This window comes from Phoca vitulina, unplaced genomic scaffold (genome assembly GCF_004348235.1).
Source record: "Phoca vitulina isolate PV1807 unplaced genomic scaffold, GSC_HSeal_1.0 scaffold25, whole genome shotgun sequence".
NCBI classification, from domain to species: domain Eukaryota; kingdom Metazoa; phylum Chordata; class Mammalia; order Carnivora; family Phocidae; genus Phoca; species Phoca vitulina.
Genome location: NW_022589728.1, coordinates 33415263 through 33427500, shown reverse-complemented (window position 1 = coordinate 33427500; position 12238 = coordinate 33415263). Strand labels below are relative to the sequence as shown.

At 38.3% G+C, this 12238-nt stretch overlaps 1 protein-coding gene across 1 annotated transcript in view; it reads right to left on the bottom strand.

The window, feature by feature from the left end:
* CA13 (carbonic anhydrase 13) overlaps positions 1-12238 on the bottom strand; it is a 31595-nt gene that overhangs the window by 15734 nt on the left and 3623 nt on the right. The window contains exons 2-3 of the mRNA XM_032421943.1: positions 11605-11802; positions 4235-4353 (exon numbers count right to left, since the gene is read on the bottom strand). Of these exons, the coding sequence (XP_032277834.1) occupies positions 4235-4353; positions 11605-11802 (317 nt within the window). The remainder of the gene's footprint in view (positions 1-4234; positions 4354-11604; positions 11803-12238) is intronic.

Genomic DNA, 12238 nt, shown 5'->3' with positions numbered 1-12238 from the left:
TCTCTATTCTGTTCCATTGGTCTGTATGTCTGTTTTTGTGCCAGTACCATGCTGTCTTGGTGATCACAGTTGGGTTTTTTTTTTTAAGATTTTATTTATTTATTTGACACAGAGAGAGAGCACAAGGAGGGGGAGTGGCAGGCAGAGAGAGAGGGAGAAGCAGGCTCCCCGCTGAGCAGAGAGCCCGCTGTGGGACTCGATCCTAAGACCGAGGGATCATGACCTGAGCTGAAGGCAGCCGCTTAACCAACTGAGCTACCCAGGTGCCCCAGCATTTGTATTTGAATTAAGACTCAAACAAATAACAAACTCACATTTCCTGACTAAAAATGACAGCCTCATTGACTTAAGCAAATGACAAGAAGTCGTAGCCACAACAAAAATGGAAATGAGAAGTTTCTTCCCTGTTGGAAAATAATTTCTTTTTTTTTTTTTAAGATTTTATTTATTTATTTATTTATTTGAGAGAGAGAGAGAGCATGAGCACAGGGAGGGGCATAGGGAGAGGGAGAGAGAATCTCAAGGAGACTTGGTGCTGAGGGCAGAGCCCGATAGAGGCCTCGATCCCAGGACCCTGAGATCATGCCCTGAGCCAAAATCAAGCGTCTGACCCTCAATCACTGAGCCACCCAGGTACCCCAATAATTTCTAAATAATACTATTATTCAACTTCAGCATTTTTAACTGCATACTATTGATATGTAAATTATGTTTAGCATGCCAAAAATCACCATTAATGTTAAAATTATAGTTTTACTATCAACTACATATTTAATATGCTTATTATATAATCTGTACAAACTGTAATCAGATGAAGTTTTAAATATGGAGTGGATTATTAGCTACTTTTTATAGATGCATACCTCTTAGGATAAGGTTTTCCATGATTTAGATTAGTTTAATCTCTCTATATAATGTTACAAATCATCAGATTAGACCCAAAGTTAAGTTTTTACATGGTACACTTTAAATGGTTTTTTCCTTTCATTTCTTTTCTTCTTCTTCTTATTTTCTAAGGGGGTACAACTCGATGATAGTCATGAATTTAGGTACAAAAGTGGCTGGAAAAACGAATCTAAGAATCATTTCTACAGCTGAGCACAAAGGGATTTTTTTGAACCTGAAACCAAATGTCAGTGATTCCCAAATACGTCCAGCTCCAGCCTGACGTCTTCCTTAAACTCCAGGTCTGTATACCTAACAGCCTTCTTGAGCATGAGCCTAGACTATCTAATAGGCACCTCAGACTTAATGTGTGCACGACAGAAAGTCAACTTCTCTCGGCAACCTGCTCCTCCCTGGACTTGCCCATCTGAGTAAATGGCAGAACGAGCCTCATGTTTGCACAAGCCAAAGTCTTAGGAGTGTTTCTAGACTCCTCTTTCTTGTTTCACTCGTGACACCTGTTTCACTGGCAAGTGCCACTGACTTTCTTTCCCAAACATATCCTGGGCTATCTACTTTCTTCATCTCCACCACCCCCATAGCCCAAACCACCATCTTTGCTCATTTGAAATACTTCCATAACCTTCTAATTTGTCTCCCTGTTTCCACATTTGCCCAACCTCTTTTCCACACAGCAGCTAGTTATATTTTATAAAATATAAAGTAGAACATGATATTCCCCTGCTCAAAATCTTCCGTTGTCTTTGTCTCAATACATTAAGGATAAATTCCAAACTTCTCACCTTGCCCTACAAAGCCCGACAAGGCATGGTCCTTGCCTGCCTTCCTAGGACACAGCCTATAACCTCTCCCTCATTAATTCCAATCCCAGAAGCAACGTCTTAGGGTTTTTAAACATGCCAACATCATTTCTGCCCAAGGTCATCTGTATTTGTTGTGCCCACTCGCTGAGAAGCTATCTAGATTTTCTCATGGTGAGTTTTCCTAACTATTCAATCATACTACCAGATCCCATGGTATTGTTCCTATCAAAGAACTTACCATATACCATTTATTTATGTGTTTATTGTTTACCTCTAACATCCCACCAAACCCTGAGGTCTGACCCAGACTTCCTCATTCTCCATCAGCACAATGACGCCCCCCCGCAAACCAAATCAATCAACAAATCCCACCGAAGATGTAATGGCCACCAGCACTCCAATTAACTGCACTATCATCTATTACCTGGAACTTCCCTCCTCCTCACTGACTCACTTATCCACTCCTGCTTCAACCCAATTTATTCTCAAACTGTAGCATGAATATTTTTAAAATGCAAATATGATCACCTCACGATTCAAAGCCAGTTAATGGCTTCCCACCACACTCAGAATTAAGTTCACAAGCCTTACCATGATTGATCTTCGTAAAATCAGGCCCTCCAGCCTTTCCAACTTTACCTCTGGCATCTCTCCTCTTTGTTCTTCATGCACTAATCCCACTGGCCACACTGTTCTTCGAGTATGTGATGTGCTTTCCCACCCCAAGTCCTCACACATGAGTCTATGCAGGGCCTCTGCTATATCCTTTGCCTGGCTCACTCCTGCTCATCCTTCAGGTTTAGGGTTGAGGGACCCTTCACAGGGAAACATTCCCTGGCCCATCCTTACTTCCTTCCAGCACTCCCTTCAGGAAGAGCAAGAGTAAGCTGGACAAAGATGGGCGACATAGTGGGGTCACAGTGAATTCTTAAAGAGTGAATGAATTCATGAACAAATAAAGAAATAAAATAAGAAAAAGCCTTAAACACATATTAAAGAATATGTGTTTCATAAGTTGACTGAAGTATGAAACTTCAGTCAAAGCTTAATCTACTTCAAGAAGGAAAGTCTATAAAGATGTCTCTTGCTCTGCAGGTCAGAACTCTGAGCCTCCAGAAAATTTCAGGATAGGAGTGCCCTTTTCAAGAAACAACTTGCCAGCTCAGATAAAACTTCTCTGAAAGTATACTTTCAAGTTTATGACACTAGAAAGTATCACCATAAAGCATTGTAACTAATTTTTCTTAGTTGCTTAGGAAAATTACAAAGCCATAATCCAAAACCAGCTCAATCCCCATAAAACCTTCCAGATTTAGAACAACGTGTTCAATTCAGAACACAAAACTTTAGAAAGCAACATGAAAACTATTGAGCAGATGATATAAACTGAGGCACCACACAGATTCAGGAGTCCCACTTTCTAATTCTTGGCATCCTTTATCCTGTGCCATGGAACACTTTGGATATACATTTTATTCCCCCATCCTGAAAACAGAGCAGGTCCCATACCCTAAGCACTTGGCTTCAAACAAAAGTGTTTTAAGTAGACAAATGGATGATTTGGTTGATAGGCTCAAAGAATAGATGTACATGTTAATGGAAGAGCAAAACTGGAAAGTTCTCTTGGTTGGATTTCTTCGAACAGCAGAACTATAAAGGAGTGTCTAAATTCCACAGCTCAGTAACCATGAGAAAATGAAAAAGAACTTTACTTGCCTGGTAATGCTCTGTTTCACCTAGAAAACTCACAAGCCAAATTACTGTCACTTAAAAAGCTTTGGTTGCATCATACAATAATTCACTTCCATCTCATGGAAAAGGTGGGTGTTAGCAATATTTAACAGTATTAAAACTTGAAGTATATTATGCTTTGTCATTTAACAGAGGATTAGAAAAAGTAGGGTTTTATTAATGAATATAGTTATAAAGGAGTAACTTCCCAATTAAAAAAATGTCAATGAATGCTTTATTGTGTTATGACTTCAATAATTAACAGAGATTCCCTTTTAGACCTGTAAATATAGAGGTATTGTAGAGTTTAGGAGAGTTTGTCTTCGTTTCTTTTCCCTATAAGGAACTTTACCATTTACTATCACTTCTACAAAATATGATATTAGTATTCACCTGTGTCTGGACCACAGTTGGGCCCAAATCAAATGTCTCTTTCTCTGCCTTCTTCCTGGACTTTCAGGAAACACAACAGATATTCTAGAAAGAGTTTGTAATTTGGTATCAGACAGATCTGAGTTTAAATCCATCTCAACTGCTTCCTAATTGGATAAGTTACTTACTCTCTCCAAACCTTCAGTTTACTCATTTCTAGAAGGAGCACGATAACCCTAAGCTCTCAGAGTTGGTGTAAGGCTCAGAAGGACCACATTTATAGCTCTCATACTGATAAACTCTCCTATTGATGGAATAAAGCAATCTTAGACACTAATTTGCTCAGGATTAATTTGGAGTCAAGAGTCAAAGCCCACCACCTAGGAAACCACTGAATCACGAATATATGTCCGACGGCTTACCTCTGCAGCATACCTCACTCCATCCACCACGTGTTCAGAGCCGTGATCATCAGAAGACCCCCAATGAAGGTGAAACTGTCGCAAGCGGTAGCTTCCAAAGAGAGGACCCCCACGCAGAACTAAGCACCAACATATTTTAAATTGTTAGCAAGAAAAAATTATTTACACATGCTGCTACGATTCACATCATCTCCCCGAATTATTCAACATGCCCATGTCCTCCGAGGAATTTTTTACAAATGTGTCATTCAGTTTGCAAAAAGGCATACAATTTTTAGGTATATGAGGAATGAAAACAAACATTTTAAAAGGTTGGAAAGTCCACAATACAGATTTTTATGGGACATCTGGAAAATCACAATAGACACAGGGGTTAGAAAGTAGAAGAAATTAGGAGTTCCTAAAAGCAAAGAATTGGTCTGTTTATTGGAGGATGTCAGCCTCTCTGAATAAGGATGTGGTATGTAAAGAGGGCCACTTTGAACTTGGTGGAGCAGCCCAGCACTATGGTTAGAAAACAGCCTCCAGCATTGAGAAGACGTAGGCTCGTGCTCTTACTGTGATCTTGCGTCAACTCTAACTTCAAATCTTTAGCTTTTATGTCTGTCACCTCAAGACAGTAATACTCCCTCCTCCTAATACTGTTTTGAAAATAGAAGAAAAGTTGAATACAAAGAACTTATCACTGCCTGGCACATGATCAGCATGCTGGACATGTTAGCTTTTATTACTATTTTATTGTTAGGATTACTACAAAAATTGGCCAAGTAAGCACATCTTTTGTACTTGAATTCTATCTTTCCAGGGAAACCTGGAATACAGGACAAAATTAACTCTTTTTTGGCAACAGAATCATATCTTAAGTATATGGAAGAGCTTCTTAAGAGAAAACATAGCTCTAAACTATCTCCTCCTAATTAATTTTTATTGGGCATGTTTAAAGGATATGGTGGGGGGGATAAGAAAGCACTGAATGTTCAATACACCCTATGCATTACTAATCTCCCATCAATATCCAATGGAAGTGTTAGATTGTGAGATGCAGCCTTAATAATAGTTTGATTTAAATGACCCTACTCTTCAGAGATTTCAGATAGGTAGAGATGCAGAGATAGAGATATCTCAAAATTTGTCAGGAATGATCTGTCTTATATAAGAAGCAAAAGATGTTATGGGGCGCCTGGCTGGCTCAGTCAGTAGAGCATGTGACTCTTGATCTCAGGGTCGTGAGTTCAAGTCCCATGTTCCACAGGGAGCCTACAGAAGCAGAAGATGTTAAGGCGTATCCCATGCAGTCTTCTAGACACAGCAAGGGAAAAAATGGAAAATACATTTGCCTAAAGCACACCCCTCGTTGAGCTATACGGAGGGAGAGAAATGGTCCGGTTGTATTAACCAGTACCACTGAATTCCTTCCTTACTCAGTTGGACTCAGCTAAAGTTGAACATCAATGATTAAGAGTTAGTGTGGCTGGAATCAACAAACCTGGGGATAGTCCCAGCTCAGCTACTGAATTATGTAATCTTCCAAAACTCACTTAAGCCTCTGTGGGCATCAGCTTTCTTGTCTATATTTGTGTTCGTTTGTCTGTCTATTTTTAATTAGGAGATTAGACTGGATGCTCTTTAACTTCTACAATTATCAAAACTACCAAGGAAAAAAACTGAGCATTTGCAATAAAAATTTTTTGGGAGGTCGAATGGTTGGAGGTTTCTTTAGATTCATTTGGATCCAGATTTCTTTACAATAAATAAAGATAGCTATTTCCAAAGCCCTCTGAAAAATAAAAGAGAAGAAGCATTTACATCAGATTCTAGGGCTTGCTCTTCTGTTAGTTACACTGTTATAAACAGAGTAGTTTTAGGGTTTTGAGTCTCCCACTGAACAGTGTTCACGAGAGCAGACTCTGATTCGGTCCCTGCTGGACACATCACCTAAGCACAGTAACTATCACAGAGCAGATACATGATAAATATTTGATGAATGAATGAATAAAACATTTGATCTGTCTTTAAACAAGCAGTTTCAAAGATGATTCACAGATAAATTAATTTAAAAGGCACATTTCCCTAAGTGACTCCATACAGCATGGATGCAATGGCATTCCAAATAAAAAGAAATCAGTATTGGTTTCAGGAGTGGAATTTAGTGATTCACCACTTACATATAAGTTACATATAACACCCAGTGCTCATTACGGCAAGTGCCCTCCTTAATGCCCATCATCCATTTAGCACATTCCCCCCCTCTCCTTCCCTCCAGCAACCCTCAGTTTGTTCTCTATAGTTAAAGAGTCTTTTATGGTTTGCCCCCTCTCTGTTTTCATCTTATTTTTCCTTCCCTTCCCCTATGTTCATCTGTTTTGTTTCTTAAATTCCACTGTGAATAACATCATATGATAATTGCCAAAGAAATCAACAATTCTATTGTCCTTTTTTTTTCTTACTGTAGCATAATAAGACCTGAGTTGAAACATAAAGTCATTCCCTATATAAACATAAAAAGCAGATTAGAGAGCTTGAGTAATCAATGTGGAATTAACTTTGGGAGAAGATGCAAACAAGCTGACTCAAGAGAAAGAAAGTGATACCAAAAACACACATGGTTAGGGAAACATCCAAGAATAATGGTTGATCTCTGGAAAGCCTACTCAGAATCCAGGGTTTAAAGCCAGATTAGCATAGCTCTGCTAGTTAAGCAACAAAGACTGCCTTACACTCTACATATTTGGACTCCACATCTGAGTGTTTCCACTAAAATACCCAAACTGGGACCATGATCAGCAAATGTCTACTTGTGAAGAAAACATTCTCTTGGAGCAGAGCTCTTCTGAAGAAACACAAGGTGGGGAAAAGTGAGTCAAAATAGTAAGGTTAATTTATCATTGACTTTGAGATAGTCTATAATAAAATAATGAAACTATAATATAAAATGAATAATGGTAACAAAAGTTATTTTTAAGGAGAATGACTTAGTGTTTTCATGTGTCAAATCATTCATCTTCCTCTGCAACCTAGATGAGTAAATAAATATTATTGTCTCCATCTTATATTTGAAAATGAATAATCATTTCTCCAAAATCATACCTGGTATACAAGTATAGTCCACTTATCCTTTCATTCAGAATTTTTCTTAAATCTATTCCAAATAAAACACTCATATAAGAGGTCTACAGAGATTAATAAACCAGAGTTAAATGCCATAAAAGTTCGGGAAATTTTTAATATCTTAGTAAAAGGGTCCTTGTCATTTGTTATATGCTACAAAGACCAACAATGTTGTGAAACTAGAAATGTTTCTAGATTGTTAGAAATTTGCTAATCCAACTCATTTTCTGAAACTACACCATCGTCAGTGGCCTTAAATGATAAGCAGGGTTGCAACAAAATCAGAAAAAAAATCTAAAAAATAACACACTTATCTTTGCATGTATTTACTGTCTATCCCACCAGCATACAAACTCTTTTAAGGCAGAATCTGTCTTGTTCTCTTGTATCTCTAGTGCCTAGGACAGTGTCTGCATCGATAAATACCACGAACATGAAATAGGAAAAAGACCTCATCTATAGAAGCACTTCTCCGTAAACTTTGGTTTATAAGGTGGCTACTGAGTAAGTGACCTAGGAATCACTAAAGAACATGTTCTTATGACTGTGAATCTAACAAAAGTCATAGCCTAATCACTGTGTGGTAAACATTTCTGTGAAGTAAAGCTAAGTGAATAGCACATCTGTATTTTGCTTGGAATCTAGGAAAAGAGGAACCAAACAGCACAAATCTGCCAGGATTATACTATGAGAGAGAGAGACCAAGGCCATCGATGTTTCTGGTCACTGGGGCCTGAATTCTTTATGAAGCCAGGAAAGTCTTCATTAAGTCTGGCTTCTTTTGTTCTGAGCATATGCACACCATGTTACTCTCCCATTGCTCATTCATTCAACGATTCTGAAGAGCTTACTATGGGCCTGCAACTGTGTTCAATACTAAGTATGGGATGCTGAGTAAGATCATCCCTATCCTCAAGGAACTTACAGTCTAGTGAGGGAAACATCATTACACTAAAGCTTTGTAATATCTACATTGTCACAGATCACCAATTCAGTTTCCTGCAGATCTTGGCTTCTGGGAGGGATCACACAACTAAGGTATCCTTCCCCCATATCTTTTTCTGGTTTGTTTTTTTTTTTCTTTTCTAATGTATAACTTCAGATCTTGTGAATTTGGTTGATTTCAGGTAGTTACCTAGAACCACATAACTAGAACTTGATAACTAGATTGTAACTGAGAAATTAATAATTTCTAGAGATGAAAATTAAAGAATAAGCACTGAAACCATCAAGTCACTGGTGTTCCGAGGAGGCCTTTCTTAACGAGAAACCAGCTTCCTTTTGACATCTTTAAAAAATTTCAGCACAACATACCTCATATATGGTAAGGATACAGGCCTGTTATGTATTATGCTGTATTATTATTAGTTATTAATATTTATTAAGCACTTACTCTATGCCAGGAACCCTCATTTATTAAAATATAAAAATTAGTACAACAGCCTTTAAAAATTAAACATTCAAACAATGAATAATCCACTAATACTTAGGTGTCAAATGGTAAATATTAATTGATTTCTGGTGGTTTGTAATTTTATTGGGATTTCACCTATGTAGACTAATGTATCCTGTACCATAATGCCATATCAATTTTCTAGGTCCTCCAGGAAACATCATACCAAAAAAAAATGTTTTTAACTGGAACACACATTTCTTGAGTACCTATTGTGTGCAAGGCACCATGCTAGATAGATGAGTAAGACATAGCTATTCCCACAGGGAGTCTTGAGCTGAGTGGAAAGAGAACCAACTGGCAGTTACAATGCAGTGTGGGAAGTTCTGTGATAGGACAAGCCTGGAGTGCCACCAGAAGAGTTGTGGGGCCAGTCAGGTGAGATTCCCAGAGCTGAGATCCTGTCTGAGTACAAAAAGACCAGGAGCTAAGGTGAGAATGCCCTTGTCTTTCCTTATCAGATTATTTCTCCCCTACCATGGTCAACAGGACTTCTTCCCCCAAAATTTCATATCCTCCTGCCCCCTTTTTATTTTATTTATTTTTTTAAAGACTTTATTTATTTATTTGACAGAGAGAGAGAGAGCACGAAAGCAGGCAGAGTGGCAGGCAGAGGGAGAGGAAGAAGCAGCCTCCCCGCTGAGCAGGGAGCCCGATGCAGGACCCTGGGATCAGGACCTGAGCCAAAGGCAGATGCTTAATCGACTGAGCCACCCAGGCTCCCCTGCCACCTTTTTAAAGGTTTATTAAAATTCCTATGGGTGACGCACCAGAGGTTAACCACACAGAAAGCAACTTCCCAGACAAAGAAGGCCTGCAAGGACCATGAGGAAGGTTTCATGCCTGTGGTTTCTTGATTGGTGGGATTCAGAGTTAATTTTGGTCAAGAATGGCTTCTTTACAAAATGGAAACTGTCTTCTTCAAATCAAAGTGGTTTGCTACAGAAAGTATCTTTGTGTTTTTTTATAGTTTACCAAAGAAAAAGAAAAGCCAACAATTTAGTAGTGGTTTCTACTTTTTCACTGATTTAGTACCCAGAATCACCATGAAACATTCTATTTTAATTTATCTTGAGAAAAAAGAATGAGAATCATGACCCATATTTATGTAGTTTCTGTCTCAGAGGGTACAAAGTACTTTACAGACATTTCCAATTAACCCTGGTAATTTCACTGTGATCTAGATAGGATAGAGGCCTTCACATGGGGGAGAGGGCACACATTACCAATCACAGACACAGTGTCAAATCTGGAAACACAAACAAACTGATTCCCCTGGGTTAACCCAAAGTAGAGGGAAAATGAGAGGAAGAGGGAAAGAGACAGGGAGAAAGAGGAAGAGAGAAAGAGGGAGAGGAAGAAAAAAGGGAGAGGGAGAGAGGAAACCTAGATCATCATCAAGCAAATTAGAGTAGGAATTTTTTATGACTAAGGCTGCCCACATTTAGAAATAAAAATGTTTTGGGGCGTCTGGGTGGCTCAATCAGTTAAGTGTCTGACTCTTGGTTTCGGCTGAGGTCATGATCTCAGGGTCATGAGATCAAGCTCCACGCTCAGCAGGGAGTCTGCTTGAGATTCTCTCCTTCTCCCTCTGCCCTTCTCCTCATTCATGTGTTCTTTTTCTTTCTCCCTCTCTCTAAAATAAATAACTCTTAAAAAAAAAAAACTTAAAGTTTTAGGTGAAGTGCATTTAATCACTTCTTATTCTAAAACTAGGAGTGGGTAGCCTCAAGTTTTTATGTTTGAGATATAAACTGTACCAAACTATGATTATGGGTGGTATAAACGTTATACTCAGAAGCCTTGGACTATTTACAATGTACCCACCAATCATATCTATTAATACAGATTCATAAAACTGAGGGCTTGAAGAAAAGACAACTGAATATAGTATATAAAAAGCAATGTCCCCCCTTCCCCAAAAAGTTAAAAATACCATGTATTAATCTTTCTTTGTGCATTTTTCCTCAATGCTCTGATGAAAATACATCTTTTATGAATTTGACAAATATGAGAAGTTTTGTGGGCTTATAATTTTTGCTAACAATATAGTGTCACATAAATACAGTATATTATTACTAACCTAAATCTGAGCTTAATGAACAAGTGAAAACCTTCTTCCAATTTAGGATTTTTATAATTTAACTATATTTTTCATTAATAGAGTGAATATAGCAATATCCTAATATTAGACTAAAAATAAAAATAATTTGTCAGAAGCCTTAAGAGGTATTCCAAAATTGAGGCGCCTGGGTGGCTCAGTTGGTTAAGCATCTGCCTTCAGCTCAGGTCATGATCCCAAGATCCTGGGGTCAAGTCCCGCATGGGGCTCCTTGCTTAGTGGGGAGCCTGCTTCTCCCTCTGCCTGCTTCTCCCCCTGCTCCCCCTTGTGCTCTCTCTCTTTCTCTCTTCTGTCAAATAAATAAATAAAATCTTTAAAAAAAAGTATTCCAAAATTCAATTCTCTCTAATCTTCTCTCTCAACTTAACTTTAAACTGGATATCATCCATTCCTTGGGTAGTAGATATGCTTGAAGAAGGATTAAATGTTCATCTTAAGGAAATTCTCTTTTTCTACTTCATTTAGTTATCAAATTAACAAATAAACTAAAGTTTTATTTGGTTGGTCCATGACATTCACAGTGTGAGAGACATTATCTCATGAAATAGTCAAACAAAACTTTTATTACAAGTTCTAGCAAAGTATTGATAAGGAACACACAATGCATAGGTATTTTAAATATGAAAGATAAGAAATCACAGTCCAATCATCCAAGACCCTCAACCCCCACCAAAAAAAAGAACCAACCTGATTTGTCCTCTGTGTCATCAAAGTCAACGCTGAAGGAATGGCCACTATTACTGATGATTTTAGCTGAGTTTGCATCATACTTGATACTAAGAGGTCGCAGGGAAGAGTCATATTTCACTTCTTTGGTTTTAATCTCAATCGGAGATTGCTGATCCCCGTCAGCAATAGGGAAAAATTTATTCCAATGAATAGGACCTTAAATATATAGGACCAAAAGAAAAGGACTAAATAAGTTATTTCCTTTACCAAACAAATGCACTGTGCTTGAGTTGAAGGAAAAACAAGTAAGATCTTCATCTTCAGGACCTTTACATCTAATTTTTTTTACAAGACTAGTTGTTTTTATTATGGGTATGAAAACCTCCTGTTTGCCTTAATTCATTTGCAGCATTCAACTAACCCTTATGGACAAAAAGCATGTAAGTTTTATTTTTTTTTTAAGATTTTATTTATTTATTTGACAGAGAGAGACAACAGTGAGAGAGGGAACACAAGCAGGGGGAGTGGGAGAGGGAGAAGCAGGCTTCCTGCGAAGCAGGGAGCCCAATGTGGGGCTCGATCCCAGGACCCTGGGACCATGACCTGCGCTGAAGGCAGACGCTTAACCGATTGAGCCACCCAGGGGCCCCAA